The sequence below is a fragment of the Dermacentor andersoni genome, chromosome 8, assembly GCF_023375885.2.
Source record: "Dermacentor andersoni chromosome 8, qqDerAnde1_hic_scaffold, whole genome shotgun sequence".
Lineage (NCBI taxonomy): Eukaryota > Metazoa > Arthropoda > Arachnida > Ixodida > Ixodidae > Dermacentor > Dermacentor andersoni.
In genome coordinates this window covers 128,305,133-128,329,576 of record NC_092821.1, presented here as the reverse complement: position 1 = coordinate 128,329,576, position 24,444 = coordinate 128,305,133, and the positions used below count along the sequence as shown (strand labels likewise).

Genomic DNA, 24,444 nt, shown 5'->3' with positions numbered 1-24,444 from the left:
GCTGCAAAAAGGTTTAGTTGTCAAAGGTGATAAAAGTAGCACTGAAATATAATTCCAAAAGAGCCAGGAAACTGTCTACCGAGATGCCTGCTGAGTTTTGGAAGCCTATGACATCGTTAGCTTCAATGCAGCTGCGCACTGATTCACAAAGTGGCTGGTGAGGTATGGAATAGAATAAATTTTCTACATCAACGGAGAACCCAAATCCGATTGAGTCAACTGTCTGCAGAAGCGAAATAACATCTTCATAATTCTTAGTGGCAGAGGGATCATCAATTTGCAACATGTTCAAGTGCTTCTGCAGAAAGATACTAATTTCGTGTCGCAATGTGACTTTCTCGTTAACAATGGCTCTGAAGGACACATCAATCTTGTGCATTTTTGCGGTAAAAAACACAGACAGGCTATCGTTCTTACTGTTGTTAACAACATGAGGCAGTTTGACTAGTTCTAGGTTATCGCATAAAGAAATTGCGGGTTGCTTTACGCGTGTACGTTTCACGGGTACCTTTATAAAGTTCTTGAGCACAGTTGCAGTTGCTTTTTCGTTGAAAAGTCCGGAGGGCAGAACGATGAAGCCACCTTTGTCAGATTCGACGAGCTGGAGTTTGTTCCTTACAAAGAAGCCGTGAACAAAGCTTCTGGAGTCTTTCTTGTTACCAGTCTTGCTCACCGATTTTGCCAAGCTGTCGACGCCGTCCAATAGGCACCTTTCCTCGTCTTCCGGACCTGCTTTCCTTGATATCTGGCGGTTCGTGGCTAGCCATTCATGGGATTCCAAAGTTGGTTCGAAGCAACATTTCGGGCCTTTCCGGAGTAGTGATGACACCTTGTCTGAGACCAAGGCTCCGCCCAGACACACCAGGTTACCTCGCTGGGGCTTCCTCTTCTTGAAGCGGGGAAGCATAAGGTTGAGCGTTTGCCTCCAGTAGAATTCCGTAGTCTGAGCCGTCTGTCGCCTTATACCTTGACATATGATTGCAGCCAACCATTGAGGGTCCCTGGAAAAGCACAGGGCTCGAAGCGTGTCCTGATACAAGCGGTCTTGACGCCATAGTTCCGATCGCATGATCTTGCAGATGCGTTTCGCATCTGCTACTGAAGGTTTGAAGTGTCCAAACAGGGCATTGACTTCGTCCGAGATGTAGCCTTTCTTGAGGTATAGGCCCACGAGTCTTGCACGGCAGGAAGTACCGATGACACCCGACATGACCGCTGATGCTTGGCAGGATGAAGGGAGAACACAAAAGGAAGAGTCCGATGTAGAAGAAATGTAGTAGTTTAGCAGGATGCGTTGTTGGGCAAGTTGGTTCATTGCATTTGGAAAGATAGGATGCGCTTAGTAGACGATCACAAGGAAGAAGACGGGACAGGCGCAAAATAACAACTGAGGTTTGTTCGAGGCAAACACTTAAATATCAGTTCATGCCAGCGCAGGCACGTCAGGGTATCAGCAGCAGATAAGAGGAGAAAAAATACAAAATAAACACAATGGCGTGGCTCAGCTAATCATATATTCTAGGAAACGTGTCTCCCTATTGTAAAGTATGGTCGATGTGCCACTGATGCATGTTTGTCCCTTCTTTTTTATATAATATGCCTCTAGAAGTTCCCGTGCTTTTTCGTTACTGCACTTGCGCAGGATCTTAACCTGGTTGAGCAGAGGCCTGCATTTATGATCTAGACAATGCATGGGCAAATGACGTTGCTCCCGGTTTTTAATAGACCTTTCGTGTTCACGGATTCGCACATTCAAACAACAGCCCGTCTGGCCTATGTAGGTTTTGCCACAGGTCAGGGGAATCTGATAAATCACGCCAACATTGCAATCTACATGGGGGTTCTTGCGTTTCCCGCCACAGCCACCTTGCTTCTTTCTGGCGTGAAGTCTCTCAATGTGGGCGCAAAGGTGACTCAGCTTGCAGGGAGCCGAGAAAACGAGTGGGACAGTGTGTATTGGGACACCGTGTATTCGACACCATGTATTAGGGAGTGTACATTGGGTCGTGCGTAGCACCAGTTTTATGCAATATATTTTTGTCGAGTATTGACTGCACCTTGTTTGGTGTACTTGACAAAGACAAAGTAGTACGTGATTTTAGGTATGTTGACGATGTTCTTGTGTTGCTGAAGGAACGAAATAATTCTATGTAGGACGATGTCATTGCAGACATTTTAAATCTCTTTGAGCATAACGCCTTACGTCTAACTTTTACACATGAGCTCCCTGTCAATAACTTCTGCAGTTCCTTGACCTCAAACTTGCCTTTGGTAATGTGCACGTTTGTTGCTGTTTCTGTCCCCGCACACAAAAGCAACTGTTACCCTATGATTCAGCTCACTCTAATATCACCAAAAGGGCCATTGCTAAACAGATTATCGAGCAATCTCTGAAAAAGTCATCTACACATACCATGCAGGCCAGCTTCGACATGCAAATTTCTAGGCTGAATGAGGCTGGCTTCCCTGATGTGGTTGCGTCGGCAGTTGTTGAAACGCTCGACAAGAGGCTAAAAGCGCATCAAAAAGAAAACGCTGATGTTGCCAACAAAACTTCCAAGCCAGTTGTAATTCCTTATTTTCGTAGAACTGCATACAACTTGAAGAAGATACAACCAAGCACGCTGTCCCACTCGTTTTCTCGGCTCCCTGCAAGCTGAGTCACCTCTGCGCCCGCATTGAGAGACTTCACGCCAGAAAGAAGCAAGGTGGCTGTGGCGTGAAACGCAAGAACCCCCATGTAGATTGCAACGTTGGCGTGATTTATCAGATTCCCCTGACATGTGGCGAAACCTACATAGGCCAGACGGGCCGTTGTTTGAATGTGCGAATCCGTGAACACGAAAGGTCTATTAAAAACCTGGAGCAACGTCATTTGCCCATGCATTGCCTAGATCATAAATGCAGGCCTCTGCTCAACCAGGTTCAGATCCTGCGCAAGTGCAGGAACGAAAAAGCACGGGAACTTCTAGAGGCATATTATATAAAAAAGAAGGGACAAGCATGCATCAGCGACACATCGATCATACTTTACAATAGGGAGACACGTTTCCTAGAATTTATGACTAGCTGAGCCACGCCATTGTGTTTCTTTATTTTGTGTTTTTTCTCCTCTTATCTGCTGCTGATACCCTGACGTGCCTGCGCTGGCACCATGTCTGTTTCCATGTCTTTTGTCTCTTTAGTAATAAAGAAAATATCACACGAACGTTAGAACTATATCAGTTCGAAACCAGCAAGGCAGTGCATGCCGCTAATATGAAAAATGTAAAAGCCATGAAATTAACAAATTGAGGACAATTATTTTATTTAAACTTTGCCATTCAAGAACCTTGTTTACATTTTCGTACATATGCAACCGTCAAGGAAAAATCTCAATGACGCTGTCCTTTGATCCAATGTATTGCCCAGGAGCAGCTGTCACCGGTCGTGTATTGTGAGTAATGGCACCGACGTTGTGTAGTCGCAACAGAGAGCACATATAAAAAGCAGGAGTTCTCCAATATACACAAGCGCGAGACAAATGAAAGCGAGCAAATGCGAATATATGACAAACGGGGTACATTATTTAAACGTAGTCTCCATGAGCATTTAGACATTAGTCCCACTGACTAACGAGTCGCGTGATTCGCGTCTCATAAAACTCCTTGGGTTGCCATTGAGAATTGCACCTCTCCCCCCTTTGGCTGCTTCATGAAGTGTGTAACTGACCCTTTCAAGTCATCGTCCGACACGAATCTGGCTCCCTTGAGCTGTTTTTTCAGTTGCCCTAAAATGCGGAAGTGGCAAGGCAACAGGTTTGGCATGTATGGCGGACGTTGCAGCGTTTCCCACTTGAAATTTGCCAGTTTTGTGTTAATCACATCAGCGTCATGGGGACTGGCATTGTCATTGATATGGAGTGCTTGGAAGTGCTGTGCTAACACGTGTCAAACATTATTCGTTCTTTTGTGTTACGTCATAGGCAAGCAGCCTTTATATATAGTTCGTTGTCTCTGAAATAAACGTTGTTGTGCGTTTGCTCTTGGGCCGTCTCCGTCATTCTGTCACCCGCTACAACAGTCATGAAGCAAGATGACCCCATTTGTCAATTTCCCACGTCGTTTGTTCTTCATCCGGCGTTTCACAATATCGGAAACGATTGATAGCCTCTCCAGGTTTAGCAAATTCGATCATTAATGGCCCCTGACGATCGAAAAAAAAAAAGTAAACACCTTTCCGGCGGAAATGAAGGCCTTTCTTTCTTTGGGGCTGGTGAACTCGAAAGTTTCCACAATAAGCCTTGCCGCCGTGTTTCAGGGTCGTAGTAGTGGCACCATGATTTGTAGCCGGTCACAATTGCAGACAAAAAGTCGTCACCCTCATTGTGATACCGGATCAGATGAGTCAAGGCAACGCTGAACTTCTCCGTCATCTGGCGGTGGTTCGAAATCTTGGGCATCCATTGCGCACACAAGAGCCGATGACCGAGATATTCATGAATTATGGTGTGAATCGAACCGTGACTGAAGCTTACACGCTCTGCCAGTTCATCGATACTTATCCACCGTTCTTGTCTAATCAGATCATCAACCTTTTCAATTCTGTTGGGGGTGATTGCACGGTGGCTTTGGCCCGGTCTTGGATTGTCTTTGCAACTTTCATGTCCTTTTTTGAACCGTTTGCTCCAACGCTTCACAGTGGCCAATGAAATGAAATGTTCAACGTATACACGGCAGCCATACAGCGAATAATTTCTTTTTGGGAAACACCTTCAGTTGTCAAAAACCTCACGACACCACACTGTACAACTTTTGGAGCGTCCATTATGTCACGCAACCATGTTCAACCCAGTGTATGAGAGCATTAAAGAACATTTATCCTCACACCCGCGTGTCACTTTTGTAAATGAGAGATGCCTGTGTGCTACGCGTATGCCTCGCAGGTAATGAACCGAACAATTATTGGACGGGATGGGTTGGCTTACTTTCATTTCACTCACCCTCATGCATTAAAAATGCGAAGATTCAATGGAATATACAAATGCGAAGATACACCTTGATAAAACGCAAAAAAAAGTGTAACTGGAAACAAAGTTCACTGCACGTATACACAATACCTCGCAACAAAATATTGAAATATACGTATAAGTCTCCAATGAATCTACGTATCTAAGAAAAAGTCACTGTATATAATGTGTCAAACAAGGCAAATAAACATGTTGCGCAATCACAGATCACAGAATACACCCCCCCCCCCTCCCTCCAATCCCACTGATGTATCGCGCGCGACGGAAGGCGGCGGGCTTCCTCCCCTCTTTTGTACCTCGCGCACACAAGACTGAGCCACCATCGTATGCTCACCTATGCTATGTGTGACCACCACCCCCTTACGCTTTCATTTGAGCATACAGCATGCGGCGCGCAATCACGATGTTATCGCATAGGACTTTACACGGATAATGAGGGCGACGGCAGGAATGCGCCTAGAGTGTCCATACAATTGCTATCGCAATAATATAATATAAGTATCCGGCAACTCAAGCGTCCCGTGGGCCATTACTTTTTAAAAAAAATCGATTTCTCAACATGCGGTAATTCGCTGCGCCGCAACAATGTCTTCTTCTCTTTTATGGAGCGGGGGCACCGAAAGGGGAAAAAAAAGCGCAAAGGAAAGCATGTTGGCCACAATCGAACGCCTACTTTTGGCACCTATAATGTGGCTACCGAAGGAATATCGAAGAAAACGTGAGACTGTTGGTCGACAGAGAAGCATGCATACTGCTCAGTATCCTACACCGGCGAGACTACTTTCCCGAGTGGTCGCGCTCAAGCGAACGCTTTGCAATCCGTCGAGTCCCCATATTGATGCTGGCGAGCGACCATTGTTTCTTTTTCTCGTCTGCAAGCCGGAAAGCGTCTAGAACTCTGCCAGGCGAAAATCAACTCGGCCAGAGAAAAACGAACGCGCACCGAAGTGTGCCGCGCGGTGGTCTGGGCAACACGAGAAAAACGCATGCGCTTTGGCTGGCTCTGACAGCCCGCGGGTAGCGAGAACAAGAAAACTGGAGACGCTCAATGTGTCCTTGCGAATAAAAGTCAAAGTAGAAAAATAAATAAGAACGTAGTTACCTTTGGTGGCTTTAGTGTCTTGACATCGATGCTTTGGCGCAGGTAAAAAACATGTGATAGTCTTTTCTGTGGCATAACGGCACAAATGAACCACCACAACGCTTCGTCTCATCGGACCTCGCTGCGTGCTTTGTCAACTTGTCCGATAGTGTGTTGATTTGGCTTGTCTCGTTGTATAGTCCTATGTACGTTGTATAGTCCTATGTACAAATATCCGGAATTGAAAATCTAAAGCACGACTTTGGAAATATCAATGCACCTTTTGCATCAAAAGTTGATGAGAGCTTTATACTCGTAATGTTTCGGAATTGAAATCCATGTGCTCCGTAGATTCCGCGGCCTTCGCGAGATACCGCGACAAGCCCGCTCGCCATCAAAAACACACTTGAAACTTTGTGCTGGGATGGGGCTCCTTGAGTCATGTGGCTCCCGGTGCATGGGCGTTGCCGTGAAATTCTGCCCGTGTTCGCAATGTTCGCGCTGGAATGTCCTTTCGAGCGTGAAATAGACATCTTAGACAAAATCCGGAACGATTTCCGGCGCCGGGGGTTGTTTTGGTCGGCAGTGCATGACAGCCCGAAAAAATTTCAGGGAAGGGGGCCTGAAGCCCCATAAATGTAGCTTGTGCAGCTTCTTCAACTGCAGTTTACAGGCTTTGTGCACGTTGGCTGGTCCGTGTTGCACATGCCTACGGCGCCGCGGTTCACATACGCTTTCGCTCTGAAAGTTGGGGCGGGAAAGGTGTAGTACGTGTTCGGCCATTCTCTGCTCGGCGTTGTGTACTGCACAGCCATTGTTCGTGTTCAAGTACGTATTCGAACACCTGACGGCCACGTGACTCATTGGCATTCTTGTAACATCTCAAATCGCGAGCGCAACAGGGACAACGCACGCCGAGAGAAACGCCCGTCAACATGCAAATGATGAGAGCGAGCAATGCGCCTGGTTATTACATAGGCGCAACATGGCGCAATTGACAGGTCAACCATATAGAAAGGATTGATCAACAGTTGCGTACGGACGAGACTCCTACCGACGTGCCTACCGACAATTCTCGACATGTCTTGGTCCCATTTCGAAGCGATGCAGCAGCTTTACAGATATTTATCAAAATTTACCCCATTCTAACGCGCGCGTCTTTTACAAGAACATAGTCCAAAAACAACTTGCTTGGGTTACAATCAGACACGAAATCGAAACCGCGTTCTTAATTGGTGCTAGCCATAGAGTTTCCGTAGGAAACTCTATGGTGCTAGCAACAGCTCGCTGTCTTCGCCAGCGTCATCGTCACTGTCATCACAATGTGGCGGCAAAACAAGTTTTTGCGTAGCATGACAACGATGACGCGCCGCTTTCAGGCTGTAATTAGGAAAGATAATTCAAAAACAACTTATTTTAGATGCCAATTGCTAACTTCAGAAGAGTCGCGTAACGGGTTTTTGGCCCTCCGGAGTCTTGCATGCGTCGCATGGCGAAGTAACGGTAACGGTGCCGCAGGTAACGGTGCCGGATTGCTTCGGTTTCCCGCTCCCTAAGCTAGGGATCTTCACGTTGCTGTCGGAGTGCCTGGGCTCGGGTGGCTCTAGGCTGGATCAGCACGCCGACGGCGAGCCCTTTCACGGGGGAGTTCTCGCCGCAGCTCGACGAAGGTTCCCAGTTCCTCGGGGGAACGCGCGGCCGTCCCATCCGTTTTTCTGAGAATGAACTGAATGCAAACGAAGCCGGCGCAGCGCGAGCGAAACCCTTTCCTGCCCTTTCCCTCTCGGTTGAAGCGAAACTGCTCTGATTGGTTGCGCGCGTGGCGTGAGCGCGCGCCTATGCAGCTGGAATCCTCGCTAATGACTCACGCTCCGGCGCAGCCGTCAACTCTTCAAACACCCCTTTATCACAGCTGCTCTACTCTGGGAGCAACTGTTTTTTTTTTACATGATCACAACGCCGCCGAGATTTGTGAGCCAATACAAACTTTGAAAATATATTTGAAAGGGCAGCATGTTCCTGATTACAATGTTGCGAAAATTTATACAAGAAGCAGAGTTTTAGTTATTGAAGAAGCAGGTTATACAAGAAGCAGAATATATTTGGTTACTGCAATAGCTGTACCAGCAGGTGGTGCCGACCCGACCACAAGTGCTTATGCATCTGGTAACCCAGTAATCCGCAAACGCCATTGCATATATCAGAATAATGGACTCGCAACTCTCCACTGTGTTCGATTGCCTCGTATATTCCACATTCTATATTTTGTACTTGTGCTTTCAAGGCATACAAGAATTATCACAAATTATCAAAACTTTACTGTCTTTCTGGTTGAATGGTTGCTGCCTTTCTAAAGTAAATTGATGGAGGAAAAGGTGTGCCCTTTTTTTATGTTACAATACTTTCACTTACTTTGCTTTTCCCCAGCTGTTTTCCTCTTCTCAGTATTGCCAACACACTCCCTCAGGTCAGTGTAGCACATATAAGCTGTGTGCACAACACTCAGATAGTCATGTCACAGTAAGCTTTTCAGATCATCTTTTTGAATGATTATTTCGCGAACATACTCCTTTAGCCATTCAAACAAACATGCCAATGGTGCCACATTTATACTCAGTGATAACACAACAAACACGATTCCCAGCTGTGGTGGCCCAGTGGCTATGACGTTGACATTGCTCAGCTCAAGGTAGCGGGTTCAATCCAGGCCATAGTGGCTGCATTTTGGTGGAGGTCAGCTCGTTTGCTTAGATTTGAAAAACACTTGTTTGCTTAGACTTAAGTGCATGTTAAAAAGAAGCCGGGTGGTCAGAATTCAGCCCCCAATTATGGTATGTCTCATTATCATATCATGGTTTTGCCACTAAAAACCCCAGAAGTTAACTAATTTAAACATCATATTATTAAGAGATTATAAATTATTAAAACACAGGGAAGGACAGAACAGTGGGGTTCGAGATGCCCCCTTCCCACATTTTCTCTGCACTTCTCTTGAACACTTAAGTCATCTCTGCTTAAGAGGGGACAAGGCACTTTAAATTACTTTATTTTCTTAAACAATTTTGATGAATTTTGTACAATTAATGTATCTTAACCAGCTGATTTCAGAAATGCAATTTTTTTCCTATGATAAATATTTTTTTATGATATCCAAAAGATGATGGTCTTTGTTTACGGCCTAATGAGCTAATTAAAAGCAACTTGCACAGTAACGTACAGCACACTGAATCGATTCTGAATGTACACAGTATGTCGCAAGCTAAAAATCGTTGTTTTAGGCCATTTCTGAGTGAAGTTATATGTTGTCAAAATACCCACCTTGATAATAGAAAGATATTGTTGGGCATTTGTCATGACTAATTTTGATAACCTGCAACTTCGCTTCAATACAGCCTAAAACCATTTATAGCTCACGACACAGTATGAACATTCAGAATCCATTCCGTGTGCTGCACATTGCTGTGCAAGTTGCTGTAAATTAGCTAATTAGGCCCTACACAAAGAACATCCTGTTTTGGATGTCATAAAAAATTTATCATACAAAAAAACATTTCATTTTTAAGATCGGCTGGTGAAAATACACTAACTGTGCAAATGCTATTCCAATTGTTAGAAAAATAAAAGTTTTTTTGAAGTGCCTCGTGCCCGCATAAGCAAAAGCAAACAACTTCAGCTATTGAGCTGCATGTTACCATTCATAGTGTCCTGCATGTTTTTTCCTTGACGTTGGTCAGTGAGTGTTACTTCCTAATGTCCTTTTATGCAGATTATGTCCAAAACGAGTTAGCACACCTGCAGAAGCAGCAGTAAGTAAATACAACTGAGCGGTGGCTCTGTCATTTTATTCAGGCACAGTGTTTTCAAACAAAGTGAAACTCTGAGAACGAGAGGTGAAGCACACTGTGTACTTAAACAAACACCAGAGGCTACTTCTTCCATCCGCCCAGCCATCCCTTGACAAAGCCTGTCAAGCCTTGGCCCTTCTTTGTGTCGACAACGTCGTCAAGCGATGGGAACTCGATATGGTTGAGAGCGAGGTCAAAGAACAGCGGTTTGCATGGAATGGGCTCGAATGGTGGTGGAAAGGCGGCAATGTTGGGCTTTGAGGATGTCAGACTCTTGTCCTCAAGGTAAGTGTCCAGACGGTCTACCAGTAACTGAAAAGCAAGCAGGACAGTACAGTAGTTAAGGACATTTAGGTACACTGGTGTTGACTGCCATGCATTTCGGCAATCCACAATGCCACCATGTTAATACTATACATCCTTTGAATTGTGCACAAAAAATGCACCGGCAGCACAAGAGCATAAGCATTCTAAGGTGCAGTCTTGAAGTGAGCTCTGATGCAATGATCTGCACCAGTACGGGTTTGTTAGAAATTGCTAAGTCCGTTTCTGTTGCCGGACGCCGAAAATAACCACGGAAAGTTAGTCGTATACAGCTTTCGCTGTAAAACCGAAACCAGGAAAAGGCTAATTACCCACAAACTAAGAGTGGTCTGCCAAGCAAGATTAAACTACCTGAACAGTTTCTTATCAAATTTTTATATGCCATCAAGTTGCAACACTCCTGTTCGATATGCTGCCACCTAGAGGTGTTCCTTTATAGTACAAAAGTAAATGCATTTCTAATATTGTAGCTAGCGTTTTGTTAACTGACACGAATCTTGGCAGAGATTATTGAAAACAACGCACTCGAAGTATGACAAGAGTACATTCACCGAAAAATGGAAAAATAGGTGAAGCAAGATGAGAATTGAAGTTTCTTTCTTGCATAGAGTAAAACATGTTAAAATGCACTTGGATCCCTATCTCAAGGCTAGTTGATATCCAAAACAAAATTCTCTACAGGAAGCATCGCAAAATACAGGTGGCACTGATACATATGCTTAGACTAAGCAGGTACCTTTACATCAGACGAGCTAGAGAATACAGTACAAAAAATCTTGACAATGCAGGATGTACAACAAGCAAAAGCTAAGACTGCAGATCTACATGTAAATTGAATGCACAAGAAAAAGCATGCGGTGAATGTAACATCAAACGGAGGGAGGAGATCATGAAAATACAGTTTCAATCTCTCTAAATTTGCTGCCCGTTTTACTTTTGCGGGTAGAACGTTCCAGTGGACTACGCCATCACTTCAAGTTCGTGTCTTACTATACACTAAAAGCGTGACATTTACAGTAGACTTCCATTAATTTGGCCCCGGTTAATTCAATTTTATGGTTAAATCGATCTAAGCTGAAGGTCCCAGCCTACACCCATGCATTTCTATGAGCCCAAACTTTTGTTCTTTCAATCCTGAAGTTGGCCTTTGCTGGACAATTCGAACTTGACCAGTCAGCACAGACATGCCTGAACTCCATGGTGACCCGAAAAGTGACCCCTTTAGTGGCAGCGTCTGTCTCGGCGGAGTTTAGGGGACAGTGAATGCATTAAAGACACGTCATCTCCTGTCGAAAACTCTTATTTTCAGCCAATTCCAAGCAATAACCGTAGCTCACAATGTCTGATTGCAGTATTTACCAGATTCTAACATGAGCCATTTTTTTCTCTTATGAAAACTGGGCCGGAAATTGCTTGCGCGGTGCAATGGGACACAATAACAAGACCTTCTTCCACCGTTAGTACGCCTTACCGCAAAGCATGAATATACTGCGGCAAAGCCGACTACAAATAGTGCAGCGAAGCTGACTTAGGAAACCGGTCGCCATTGTGCAACATATATTAGACCCTTGCCCATATTTATTGCTAAAAGGTCAAATGTGCGTTAGATTTCTATTTTGTTTAGAAGCTTTAATGTCATCTCTACATTGGTGTTCTACTTTGTACAATAGACAATGGGCGCGCATTTCATTTGGGGGCATGTTATAATGGGGGAAATATCAAATGAATCAGCAGTGTGTTCTGGCATTTTTTCTGCATCTTGTCTAATTCGACCCGCCGGATAATTCCATCAGTTTCGTTGGTCCCGTCAAGGTCGAATTAGTGGAGGGAGTAGTGGGAATTAGTGAAGCTGACCTCTTTGCCTTTCACCCGCCGTGGTTGCTCAGCGGCTATGGTGTTGGGCTGCTGAGCACGAGGTCGCGGGATCGAATCCCGGCCACGGCGGCCGCATTTCGATGGGGGCGAAATGCGAAAACACCTGTGTGCTTAGATTTAGGTGCACGTTAAAGAACCCCAGGTGGTCAAAATTTACGGAGTCCTCCACTACGGTGTGCCTCATAATCAGAAAGTGGTTTTGACACGTAAAACCCCATAATTTAATTTTTTTTCTCTGCCTTTCCTTCAACAAAACTTCCCTCTCCTCTTGAAATACAGTTGAATGCCTTTATAACGATGTGCTCGGAGCCTCAGGCATCATTTGCTATTCAGGTCACTTCTTTATAAAGACCACGCATTGCACCACTCACAATAAAACCGGGACAGAATAATTCCTTCATTACACAGGTCATTTAGTTGTAAAGGCGTTTGTTGTAGAGGCACTCAACTGTGTAGAGACATTACAGTTGAGTGCAGCACACCCTGCTACCCACCTGAACCTCCTTATTGTCCTCAGGTGTGGGTGCTTCAGCCTCTGATCCGAGAATGCTTTGAGCATGCACCGAGTACACCTGGCCCTCTAGGATGCCATCTAGCTCCTTCAACGAAGCCACTGCCTCCTGCACAAGAGATAAGACGTGGTTGTTACGTTATCAACATTATCATGGTACAGCTTCCGTGATCACGGTATCCTAGTCTTCTTGAATTGAAATTATTGCAGCAGCCTTCCATTAAATGATTGTTGAACCTTCTCTTTTTTCCACGATGAGTATGTTGCACTGAAAGCTTGAAAGTGAAGTGAAAGCTTGAGGTAAACAAGTGGCAATAAAATGCCACATGTGATAGCTTAAACATGTTCCAACCAATAAGCAGGCAAGACCTCTGAAACCATGCATGAACATTCTCACTTTCTTTGTCAAACACACATCTATGATTATATGTATACATGCGGAATGATGTAGTAGTTGCAAAGAGTCCATTAATGTCAAGCACATACAACTGCTTCACGCTGACTGGACTGGCATTGTGTTCTATCAAGAATACTAGTTTGAACACACAACATCCGCTCCCTCTCATTGTCACAAGATTGAAAAGCCAGTTCGTACCTGTGTGCACAAGCTTATCTACACAAGGTCATCATCTACTTATCTTCCAGCTACTGAATGCTACAGCATCAAAAGCTTGCGGTTTCATGCTCTTGAAAAACTTGCAAAACGCACACGAAAGAAGGTATGGACATAGAAAAGGATAAATGTGCAAAGTGCTTTTGTGTGTTTGTCCTTCTCTGTGACCTATCTTCAAAAGCTTTGTGGATTTACGCTCCTGGTGTACTCCTGGAGTAGATTCCTGGTGCACACAAAGAGAGGGCATGGAGAAGGACAAACACACAAGTGTTTTTCTTGTTTGTCCTTTTCTACGGCTGTGATTCCTTAAGCGAGAAGTGGATCTGAGGGACTCGAGCAATGTCAGCAGACAATGTCTGCTGACATTGCCTGTTTCTTCATATGATGTGTTTTTCATTGTGCGTTTCGTGAGTACGACCTGTCTTACCAAGAAGCCCAAGCCTTATAGTCATGCGTGCACAAATTGCAAGCGTTTGCATGGCCTTGCCTTGCTCAGATGAGATGAGACGGCGAGGGCTTGCTGGACATAGTCGCGTCCGCGCCGGTACAGCGCCATTGCCTCTGGGTAGCGGCCTGCCGCAGCCAGTGCCTGCCCAATGTGACGGACCCGGTGCGCCTTGTACAGCAGCAGCTCCGCCTGGACCTGCTCGGCAAAGTCTGAGCCCTCTTCCACGCCTGGCAGCTGCAGCATCTCACCCAAGCACTGCGACAACAGTGGAGAAGGAGGGCACAATTAAGCAATGTTGATGCTGCCATGTTCTCAGTTAATACTGTCTCTTAATTTATACCTTTGCAGGCAAAAAACATTGAAAATATATTCTCAGAATAGTGGATGCTGCTTAACAACACTACCTTTTTTTTTCATCTTTTTTTTTTGTTGAGATGTTTCAAGGTTCTATGTACTGCGCCATGAGAATAGTCTGCATGGTGATGGCGTTAGCGCAGCCTAGCACAATGACGGTACATAGGTGTTAATGCAAAGGCAAGTGCAATAGTTAATGCAAAACAAAACAAGTGCAGGAAAACAATAGTGTGACTTATGAAACCAGTCACCGAAGTGCCTGTTAACACCTCTATAACAATGAGCACTGTGTAACTGTAGCATTCATTGCACAGAAGCACACTAGCAAATCTGCATTAAATTTTGAGTCAAGCTGAAGCATTCACTCAAAGAAACTACTACTTGGGAAATGCCGACAGCAATCAGAAATTATGCAGACATAACTGTCACACAAATGGTCAAAGCTTAGTTGAGACTCTCGCAATTCCTGGGGCAGAGGATGGTGACTCTGTGAAAGGACTGCAGAGTACACTGAATAGAGGAAGAAGAGGTTGAAGAAATGAATGATGTTTTGTATCGCCTACTGCAGGGGACTGAGGCACCTTACCTACTACTTCCATTAAGTGTGACCAGTTTTCGTATTCCATGGCCGTACACTACTCAAACACTAAGTTAGCATTGTATTACAAGCAAGGAAAACTGTCCGACTCACTATCAGCCCGCTGTTGTGAGTGTCCTTTGTACATGGTCACGCAGACTAACCTGGACGATGATCTCGTACGGCCGGACGAGGTCCTGGGGCTTCTTGGGGCCCGACTCGTTCTCTGCCAGCTGGCGTATGAGCAGCAGGTTGCGCTCGACCGTGGTGCGCTGGCGCAGGTACATCAGGTACGAGTGCAGCAGCTGCAGTGCAGACACCGGGCCCTTGCCCTGAAGACCACCGCCTCCTTCGGCACGCAGGTCTTCACGCAGGAGCTGGTCAGTCGAAGCCGGGAGATCACGTGCTTACGCTCGGGACACAATGTGGTGCATGTCGAGTAATGTGACCAGTGGCAGCTATTGTGCCTATATCATAGGTCTGCACACTCACGAGTACACCGACTTATGCTTGCTTCACATTCATTTCACAGAGCATTTGCAAATAACGAAAGGCATGAGCGGATGTGGGAATGAATAGGAGCATGCGCTGGCTAACGCGAGTAAAAACGAGTCAGGTTGTGGAGGGTCTCCAGATTACTTTGTCCATTTAATGTTCTCTAACAAGCCCTGAAATCTCAGTACACTAATGTTTTCACATCCACCAACAATCAAAACTGAGAATTCCATCTGTGCACCTGATGCAGTAAAAACCTTCTTAGAACAAAGCCTCATCTGGCATGAAATTACTTTCGCTATATCTGATATTTGTTAGAAGCATGCAAGCTGATATCGGTGAGATCACATATTTTAGATTGAAATTGCCATACCCAATGATCTGTTATATCTGTGTTTGCTATGTTGAGGTTTAACTGGATTTAACGTTAGGGTATATCTGATTCAGGAACTAAATAGGGAAAATGATAACCCACAATGAATAAAAACTCATCAAAGATAGCAACCACGCGTATAAATGAGATGCAGCTACAATATTGCCCCGTTGTAGTGACATCAGTGCTAACTTGTTTAATGGGCAAGCTTGCACCCAGAAAATCAAGCAACACACAAAGCTCACCAACAGCAATAGCGAAAAACAATGTGTGCATGATACAATAATATGATGAAGCACTGGAACGCCACGTTACCTGCAGCGCATCCTTGCAGTCAAAGAGCAGCCGCTCGTGCACGGCAATCTTGGCCTCGATGTCGGGTGCCTGCGCCAGCTCGCGGGGCGCCTCCTGTGCAGCCAACAGGAACAGCCGCACCTTCTCGTGCCGCACAGGCACCGTGCGGCCCAGCCACGTCACCTCCGACAGGCTACTTGCTTGCTTCTCACGTGCCTGCTCGATCAGGTGCTGCAGAACAGTGCGTGTTGGTTTGTCAGTTCAAGCACGACGACTACGTTACAGTACGTTGTTTCACGTCTTTTCACATTTTATATTCCTCAGTTTGCATCTCTCTAAAGACGTTAGTCACGCAGGCAATCAGACCTTTCAGGACAGAGATCGCAGTGAAATCCCTTTCAACATAATGATCCTCATGCGCCATCGCATGTCGCATTCACAGTTATCACTGCCAACCCTACTGAGCTAAGTATTTTCCCCTATCTGTTTCACAATGCGTGTGGCGTACTGCCGTTGAAACCGTACTGCATGCTTTTAATTGGCGATAACCCAAACGTAACACCGTTCCATGCTGCAGGCACTGCAAAGTGACCATCATGTTTTGCTCTGGCAGCATTGCACTCCGGCGTCGCCCACCGGCTTGATTTCATTTCAGTTTCCTGTCACTGTCTTAAAACACTACGCAATAGGCTAAACACCATGCACATCTTGAGCCCCTCGGGCGCTACCCTGCGTCAGTGTCTTGTGCAGCAATGGTTCTTGCCAAGTAGGCACGCCAAAACTGCTTGCCGAAATACTCCGTCCAAGCAGCTGCTGACCTAGACTGAATTCGAGGAGCACAAACATAACCTTGTAGAAGCCGCAAAAACGGCAATGCGCATCTCAGGCCACTCGGGCTCTACCCATTCGCCAAACGTCGGCGTCTCATGTGGCAACGATTCATGCAACGCTAGGCATCGTGCTGATTTTAACTACACTTGAGTATGCCAAATTTTTCGGTGACTTTGGATCGTACGTATTCCCGGTCAGTCAGTACATTTGTTATCATTTTTTTTTCCCCAACACGTACGAACAAGGTTATACTGTAATCGGAGTTCCACGGTATGCCTACTGCTTGTTTATGGGCCGAGCAAACGAAGGCAGGTCAACTTACATCCAGCTCGTTGCCCATGTTAACGTTGCCCTGAAGCCTCATGCGCTTCAGGTCCGAGATGGCCGTCTCATCACCGATGTTGTACGCACAGTAGCGCAGGCTTGGGCTCAGCTCGTCCACCCGCTGCTGGTAGAGGGCACGTGGAATCTCTCCGAGAGCCTGGGCCAACTTCTCGTAGATGGTCTGCGCCTTGCTGAAGCTCTCCATGGCTTCCTGCAGAACAGAGCAGGAAAAAAGTTCATGATAGCTACTGCTCACATCACACGCATCATAAAAGGCAGTTTCAGTGACAAACGATGCCTTAAAGGAGTGCTGAAACATTTTTTTGAACATGGTAAGAAAACAAAAATTCCCTGTCTGTAGACAATGCTGCCATGAAGATGCAAGTGAAACATGTTATTACACTCCACGCAGCAGGCAGCCCACAATCTTGCGCAGTAGATCACTTGTTCTCTCCTCTGGCTTTCGAGGCTGGTGTATTTTTAATGCAATGCTTTCGTTGCCTCTTCTCCACCCCACCACATTGGTGGGTGCTGGCTGCTGCTGCCTTGCCAAGTAGACAACAATTTTCGTCACTGGGCAAGTTTGCCACAGATAAGTAAAAGAAGGCAACAGAAGTAGCCGAGCATGGTGAAAGAGCGAAGTGAGCAAAATGGGAACAGAGTACTAACGTCTACGTGGTTGCACTACATTCGAATAAACATTGCTCTTCATCTGCATCATTGGTATATCATGTCTGCATGAAATTACATTCTACATATGCCGTCTTGTACAAATATTTCCATCACTAACGCTACGTACGTGTAACAGTTGCTTTACATTTGCACAAACATCAAAGAAAGCTTCGGTTTATGCTGCTTCCCGCATGAATGTGTCATCCATCCTATTTCTTTCCTGCCTATGGCACTGCCCCAATTGGGAGGAATTGATGAGTTGAAGGGGGAACAGGGTAAGTAGACAATGCACTCGTTGCATATCTGTTCATTATTGGTCCCTCTAACAAATGTTTTCAGGAACACAGTACACTGCTTGGAAAAACAGTGCACTCATTCCAGCATACGATTTAGGTTTTATAAAAAAAGTGTTTCAGGGCCTTACCTCAAGACAAGGAAATGAAGCACAAGCACAGTATTTTCGCAGCTTAGTCAACTCTAAAGTGATGCACTCAATTCTTGCATAGTAGTGCAGATTTTGTGTTTCAGGCAAGCCCAATGCAGAGTTATCAGTTGGGTGCGGCTAGCATCAACAAAACAACAAGCCTGCTGGGAGACACTGGTTCACATTTTGCTTGGCCAACACTCAAGCAAAATGGGCATTCTGCATTTTTGTGAATTTTGTTTATTTTATTTCGATACCTTCAAGGTCCATGAGGATGCTACAGAATGGAGTGGTAAACAGTCCTAAATTATAAAAAAACTGAAAGCAAAGCTAAAGTCTGTACTGCTGCCAAATCCAGAACCGCCTCTTCTGTGCTGAAAGACTTGCATTCTTAATTAAAGGCAGATATTGTTTTAATGCACACCGGAGAGGTTTGCCTGTTGGTATACCTAGCTTTCAATTCCATATTCTTGCTTTGTAGTTGGAAAAGAGCTATACATAGGATTTAAAGCGCAGTAAGGCTGGACATTATATTGCCCAGGAAAGGTTCACCGTTTTCAGAGCACGTTTACGTAAAGCCTCTGAGCAACTGCTTTTAGTGAGTAGTTTGACTATTGTAATTATATTTGGCAGCTTATGTACTGCAGTAAACAGAACTATGCTCCCCTTCTTGCAAGCTTTACTACACAAAGCACTGGAACATGGGATAAACTTCACACTACACTTAGTGTCTAGGTTTAAGTATCACGATTACAGGTGCCGATGGCTGCATATCATCCGAGAGTGCCACACTGCATGTTAAGCTTGTGTAATAAACACACAGTGTTAACGCTAATCGTCAAACAGTTAGTGTGAACACTAATAGGTGTGTGGAACCCTCACCTTCCACTGCTGCAGTTCAGTGTGCAGGGTTCCCTCCAGATAAGCGCAGTAGGCCTGTGCTTCCAGCTTGCAGCGAGCATCACATCTTGTCGATGCTGTACACAATGCTTCCAAGGCCTGCATTTGAAAACACATGCGATGGGAAAATGACTCGGAAATTGTGGCAGTTCTTTAAATGCGGTTGTACTCGCGGAGTTTGGTTGCTGTTACTTCTATGCATCATTGGTGAAGCCAAGCATAAATCCTCTGAGTGTTACAGAAACATACTTTAGGTTTCAACAAATATTTATCTGGTTAGATATTGTGACGAAAGGCATTAACTCTGGTTACTGACAAAGCGAGGCGAAAAGCAAGGGGCTAATGTCCTGAAAGACTTTTCTTTTCTTTCTCCAAATAAAAAAAATATAGAGGCATACAATATTTGTAATCAAGAAATCATAAGAGTTCTGAAATGCTAATCCTTAATCTTTTGTCCATTTAACCTGGTTAGCGACAGAAAGTGCTGTCTGTCACAGTATGTCGATATCGCTCTTTTCTTGGTGCTATCTTAAGGAACCTTCCTATTTTCTTGCCCTGTCTGCTAGTGCACTGCTTCTAATTTTAGTTTGAAAGTGCGACATAGACTCGTGTTCTCTCTGTCTCTTACACTCCCCCTTCACCCTCCCCACACATAGGGTAGCAAACTGGACTCAGTCTGGTTAACTTCTCTGCCTTTCCTTCCTTCCTTCTCCCTCTCTCTCTTTCTCTATAGTGCATAGTGATGAGGGTACGTTGCTCAAAAGGGCATGTCTTGACAGCTTGAACGTCTTAAGAAATCTTTATAGATTGAGTTCGGTGCCTCACTATAACAATTATTGCTAAACAAATTACAAACTCTACTGGCTTGCCACTTATTAGGACTATCCGTGAAGTTTGTTTAACACAAAACTGGTTCAAAAGCTTCCAAAGTAAGGATGTAACAGAAATGTAAGGTGCTTGCTAACACCGTAATACAAGTGGAGGATGATGTGTAAGCTTTGTATGCCGATATGATGGTTTACAATGTGGCCGAGCCAAGTGACTGCCCATCGTCAAGCCTGTGCTCACCTGTGCATGCTTGACAGCCTTGCGCAGACGGCCGAACAGGTGGAACCGCTTGCGCGGCTCTGTGTTGGCCTCCTGACGCAGCTGCATGGCGTGTGCCCACGCCCGCTCACACTGGACAACGATCATGAGCAGGTACCGGGCATCGCCGCCCCCAAGGAGCTCATCTGTCACCTCGCGTCCCTGGTACCGGTGCTTGTTGCCCTGCAGGAAGTGCAACGACTTGCGCAGGCGGCGAAGACGCCTGCTGCAGTAGCCCCTGAAGAAAAGCAATTGAACTGTGCTGATTGATCGATTCAAGGGTTTAAAATTGCCATGCAACACTAGGTTTATCAGAAACACTGCGGTGGGGTGCAAGTGATTAGTTTTGACTACCTGGGGTTCTGAATCGTGCATCAGAAGCGTGGTACACAAGCGTTTTTACAATGCACCTCCATCAGAGTGCGTCCGAGAATTGAACCTGCGACTTCACACTCGGCAGCAGAATGCCGTAGCCACTGAGCTAGGCCTGTGGGGATTGAACTGTGCTGAGACTTCAGTCGTTTCATTGTGAACGCTAATATGAGAGACGTAAACTGCAAATGGGTGGCAGCATCAGGGATATGCTATATGGTAAATCCACACATTACACCGACACAATGCTTCTGTAACATTTATTTATGTGTGTGTGTGTGTGTGTGTGTGTGTGTGTGTGTGTGTGTGTGTGTGTGTGTGTGTGTGTGTATATATATATATATATACATACAGTTCCACGATAGCCACACAGATAAACCGGTGTGGCAAAATCAGCTTGTCGGTTAAGCATTACTGCAAAAGAATTGTAGAAAAAGCAAAAGATAAGTGACTGAGTGAAGCGACAAAATTGGATGAATTATGTCCATGTAACTTCATGCCAACAGCATAATATTGGTGCAAGGAACAATCAGGCAAGCTGCAGAACAAAGATATGGATGCAAAAAGGTCAGGATAACCAACCAATAATTTGTGTAACAGATGCAGCAGTCTAGGCAGGTTCTGTGACCCATGACAGTGCGTAGTGGGCCCCACCCGACACAAAAATATCCGTTCAAGTCTGATGCTTGGTAGTGCCCAAAGCGTACATGCTCGTGTTCACTGGTTATTTGAGTTGGTAACACCAGCTTTTGAGAACTTTTCTGGGTAATAAATGTACCACGAGTGTAAATGTACAAGGCATTAACAGATGTTGATTTGTATTTTATAGATACACGTTTACAGCGTGAATGTTACAATAATAAAATCAAAGCTTGATTGCAGACAAATACAGCTTTGATTTCATGCATCTCATAAGAGGCCCGTGTTTGCTTTTTGAGAAAAAAAAAAACAGTTAGCAAAGATTGTGGACCTCTGCAAGCGATAGCTCACACATTTATAGCGCTTAAGGAAATATACATTTCACCCATCTGTTTGCACAAAATGGGGGTGCCATATTGAGTTTCTATTGCACCAAGTGCTCCAAAAGCTTTCGATTAAAGAAATGACAATGCCAAACAAAATTACTTTGGTTAATGCCTATAATGTTGTGCTTTACAAGTTTAACTGCCTGTCTTGGACAAGAAATAAGGAGAAACATGAGCAGAGCCTGTGCCGGGTGCCAATGCTTCAATGCCACAAAATGTCTTCTGTCAATACAGCAACAGCCATTATTAGCAGAATTTGTAGCAAGAGAGTCAAACAGCACAGTGGTATGTGGCATTAGGAGAGCAGAGTGGGGAGAGAGATGAAAAAGTTCATCAAAGCCAATGTAACGAGTTGGAGTTAGCATAACTCTTTACACCACCTTTTCAAACCTTTGAGAACCTGACTGGCTCATATTACTCGTGACCCACAGGTAGCTGAGCCTACACTCTAAAAAATTTTTACGTCTTTTGAGGCTTACCTTGTTCCCAAACAATTTTCTTGTATACGTTTTTTTCCTTTAAAACGCTACACTCGCTATACTTTCCTGTCAGGAACACCATGTTGCGCTATGTGCACACCGTTCATGACCTGAAAGTACCGGGAGTGCAGTGTTGCATAAAGAAGGTATATAAAGAATGGATGACGATTATTGTTTGGGGACAAGCTCCAAAGGTGCAAATTTTTCTTAGACTGCATGTTAACCCCCTCAGTGATATCCAATAACTGTTGTCTTCTAGAGGAGTTGTCGATTCGTCAAAACAGTGGGGATAGACTGAGGCTCCACTATTATTTCTGCTAGACTTGTTCCCATTCCTTTCAGTTCACCCTGTGCTCAACAAACAACACAGGAAGCTTCTTAGTTGACAAGTTTGGCAACAGAGAACATAGTACAAGTGTAGTACCTGTAACGCTGGTAGTCTCCATGCCTGAGCCCATGCTTCTGCTGAGCATCCTTTATTATCTGCAGGACTGCGAAACCAAGGCTAAGGAAAGTTGCAATTCTCAAGTTTTCAAGGCAATACTACTTGTCTATTCTCTCGTTGCTCCAGTCACCACTGTGGAGCATCTAACAGCATAGCAACAGCAAACATTGTGTTGACACAAGAGATGTCCTGTTCCCCATAAGGCTAAATACTTTGCAACAAGACCCAGTACTAGGAACCACATGTTTGGGATATTAAGATTACATATGAAAGCAAAAAAAAAAAAAATAGAGGTGCATGCATGCGAGACATTAAGAGATAGCGAGTGAAGCTGGAGCTACACAATATGTAGCTTCCAGATGGTGTATATGGCAGAGCAAGCATTCGCCAGGGTAGGTGCTTCCACTGTTGAAAGAGTGACGTATGTCTCCGATGAACCAAGAGCACCAGGCAAAGTCAGTGAGCGGTTTCTTATTGTGCGGAGCAACGCTCATAAATTATTGTTACAACTTTTTTTTGAATATATATATTGCATGAACAGTTTTGGCACTACAGTAACAGTGCAACAATCTGACATGCAGCATCTGCTGTCCCTGTAACCTCACGGACACAAGAAACTGAGCAGAAGTCGCTGTTGACAGACGAAAGTTGTACAGGAAGAGTTATTATCGCGAGGTTCGTGCACGAGGCAGGTATGACACATGCTTCGGCTTCGTAAAATGAAGTTGTGGGCGTAAGTCAAGAAAAAAAACTGGCTGACACGGTGCCAACGGTCAGTGCATACTTGCCGTCGGCGTAAAGTAAGTACGATTGCTATAAGGTGAAACCTCTGGCAAATAATTCTGAGAAGACAATACGGTGGCTCGACATTTGCATGCCGGTTACTGCGAAAGGTGTAGGCGGGGAATTATATCTGGTGTAAAAAAAAAAGTGTTTTAAGTGGTGCTGTGAAAACCTCCAAGTGCAAATTTATCGCGTTGTAGCTTGTTTTCAGAGGCGACATAGAACACAATCGATCCATTCGCACGTCTGCGGATGCCAGAGTCTGAGACCGAAAACAGTACAGGCGGCGAATTGGCGGCGTTCTAGCGTCGTACAGCGACGGCATCAGGAGGTGATGCACTTTATCCGAAACTGCATTCACGCCGGGTAATTTATCACAGCGGTAACATATGGCCTGTACAGCCCAGCGAAAGCACGCGCCGTTCGACGCGCAAGTTCCAGAGGTCGGTTGCTAAACCACCTCCACCCAGCGAGCTCGCGAAAAGGCGGCGATGGAAGAGCACCAATCTAACGTTATCGCTGGCACGCAATCTCCAGATTTAAGCCGCGAATTCCGTGCCACGTTGAGGTTTCCCTGGTTCGACGCCCGTCACGTCAGGAAAGCCGGCGTTCAAGGATACTTTCGAGGGTCAGTACGGTCTTGGGAGGCTCCTCTGCGGGCTTGGTTTCGCTGGCCTGGTCCCCCGGCGCTTTTTCGACTTCGGCGGGCATTGTGTCGGTGCTTCTAAAACTTGACAGGACCCAACAAACTTGTCGTATTTTTTTGCACGCACGCACATAGACACACACGACGAGGAAGTGGAGCGGCCTGTAAAATCTGGCAGCACTGTCGCATCAAGCGCACGAAGACATCACAGAGGGCCAGTTTGTAACTTCACCGCTAGGTGACAGTAATTTCCAGGTTATAATTACGTTAAAAAGATAATTTCAAAATGAAGTCACGGTATAAATAGTTACTATACAAATGTAACAATTTTAACCACAGACATAAACAGCGTTACAATTTACGCATAAGCGTGCTGGTGTTGAATCGTGGTGCTGTTGCCGCCGCGGAAGATTTGAATTCATCTCACGCTGTAGGAATCTCGCGACAGCTTTACAGGGTTCAGTGGCTCTTAGGTAACTAACAGAAAAAATGTTGCGGCTAAGAAAGAAACAGATCCTTGACATTTCTCCGACCCTGTGTTATTCCGTCACCTGGCGTAAAAATTAGGCACGACCCTGCTCGGTATATTTAACCGTCTTATCTTTTTTTTTCTTTTTTTTTTAAAGGAGCGTGCTGAACCTGTTCTTGAATATATGGTG

The 24,444-nt window shown here is 45.1% G+C and overlaps 1 protein-coding gene across 1 annotated transcript; it reads right to left on the bottom strand.

Annotated features, from left to right (window-relative positions):
* Window positions 1-9,915: 9,915 nt before the first annotated feature.
* Window positions 9,916-23,966, bottom strand: Srp68 (signal recognition particle 68). The gene is made up of 10 exons (XM_050173551.3): window positions 23,760-23,966; window positions 22,336-22,402; window positions 20,018-20,273; window positions 18,932-19,048; window positions 16,952-17,164; window positions 15,820-16,029; window positions 14,801-15,013; window positions 13,745-13,960; window positions 12,628-12,753; window positions 9,916-10,246 (listed from the first exon to the last, which is right to left on the bottom strand). Exons 1-10 carry the CDS (start codon window positions 23,848-23,850, stop codon window positions 10,016-10,018), a joined length of 1,740 nt encoding a protein of 579 aa, XP_050029508.1. The 5' UTR covers window positions 23,851-23,966; the 3' UTR covers window positions 9,916-10,015.
* Between the last annotated feature and the right edge of the window lie 478 nt (window positions 23,967-24,444).

What these genes read in the sequence shown, in the direction of transcription:
- Srp68 (XM_050173551.3), bottom strand. Translation starts at nt 23,850, where the DNA reads ATGCCCGCCGAAGTCGAAAAAGCGCCGGGGGACCAGGCCAGCGAAACC. An exon ending in GGAGACTACCAGCGTTACAG is followed by an intron (nt 20,274 to 22,335) that starts GTACTACACTTG and finishes GCTTTTCTTCAG; the next exon opens with GGGCTACTGCAGCAGGCGTC. An exon ending in AGGACAATAAGGAGGTTCAG is followed by an intron (nt 10,247 to 12,627) that starts GTGGGTAGCAGG and finishes CTTGCTTTTCAG; the next exon opens with TTACTGGTAGACCGTCTGGA.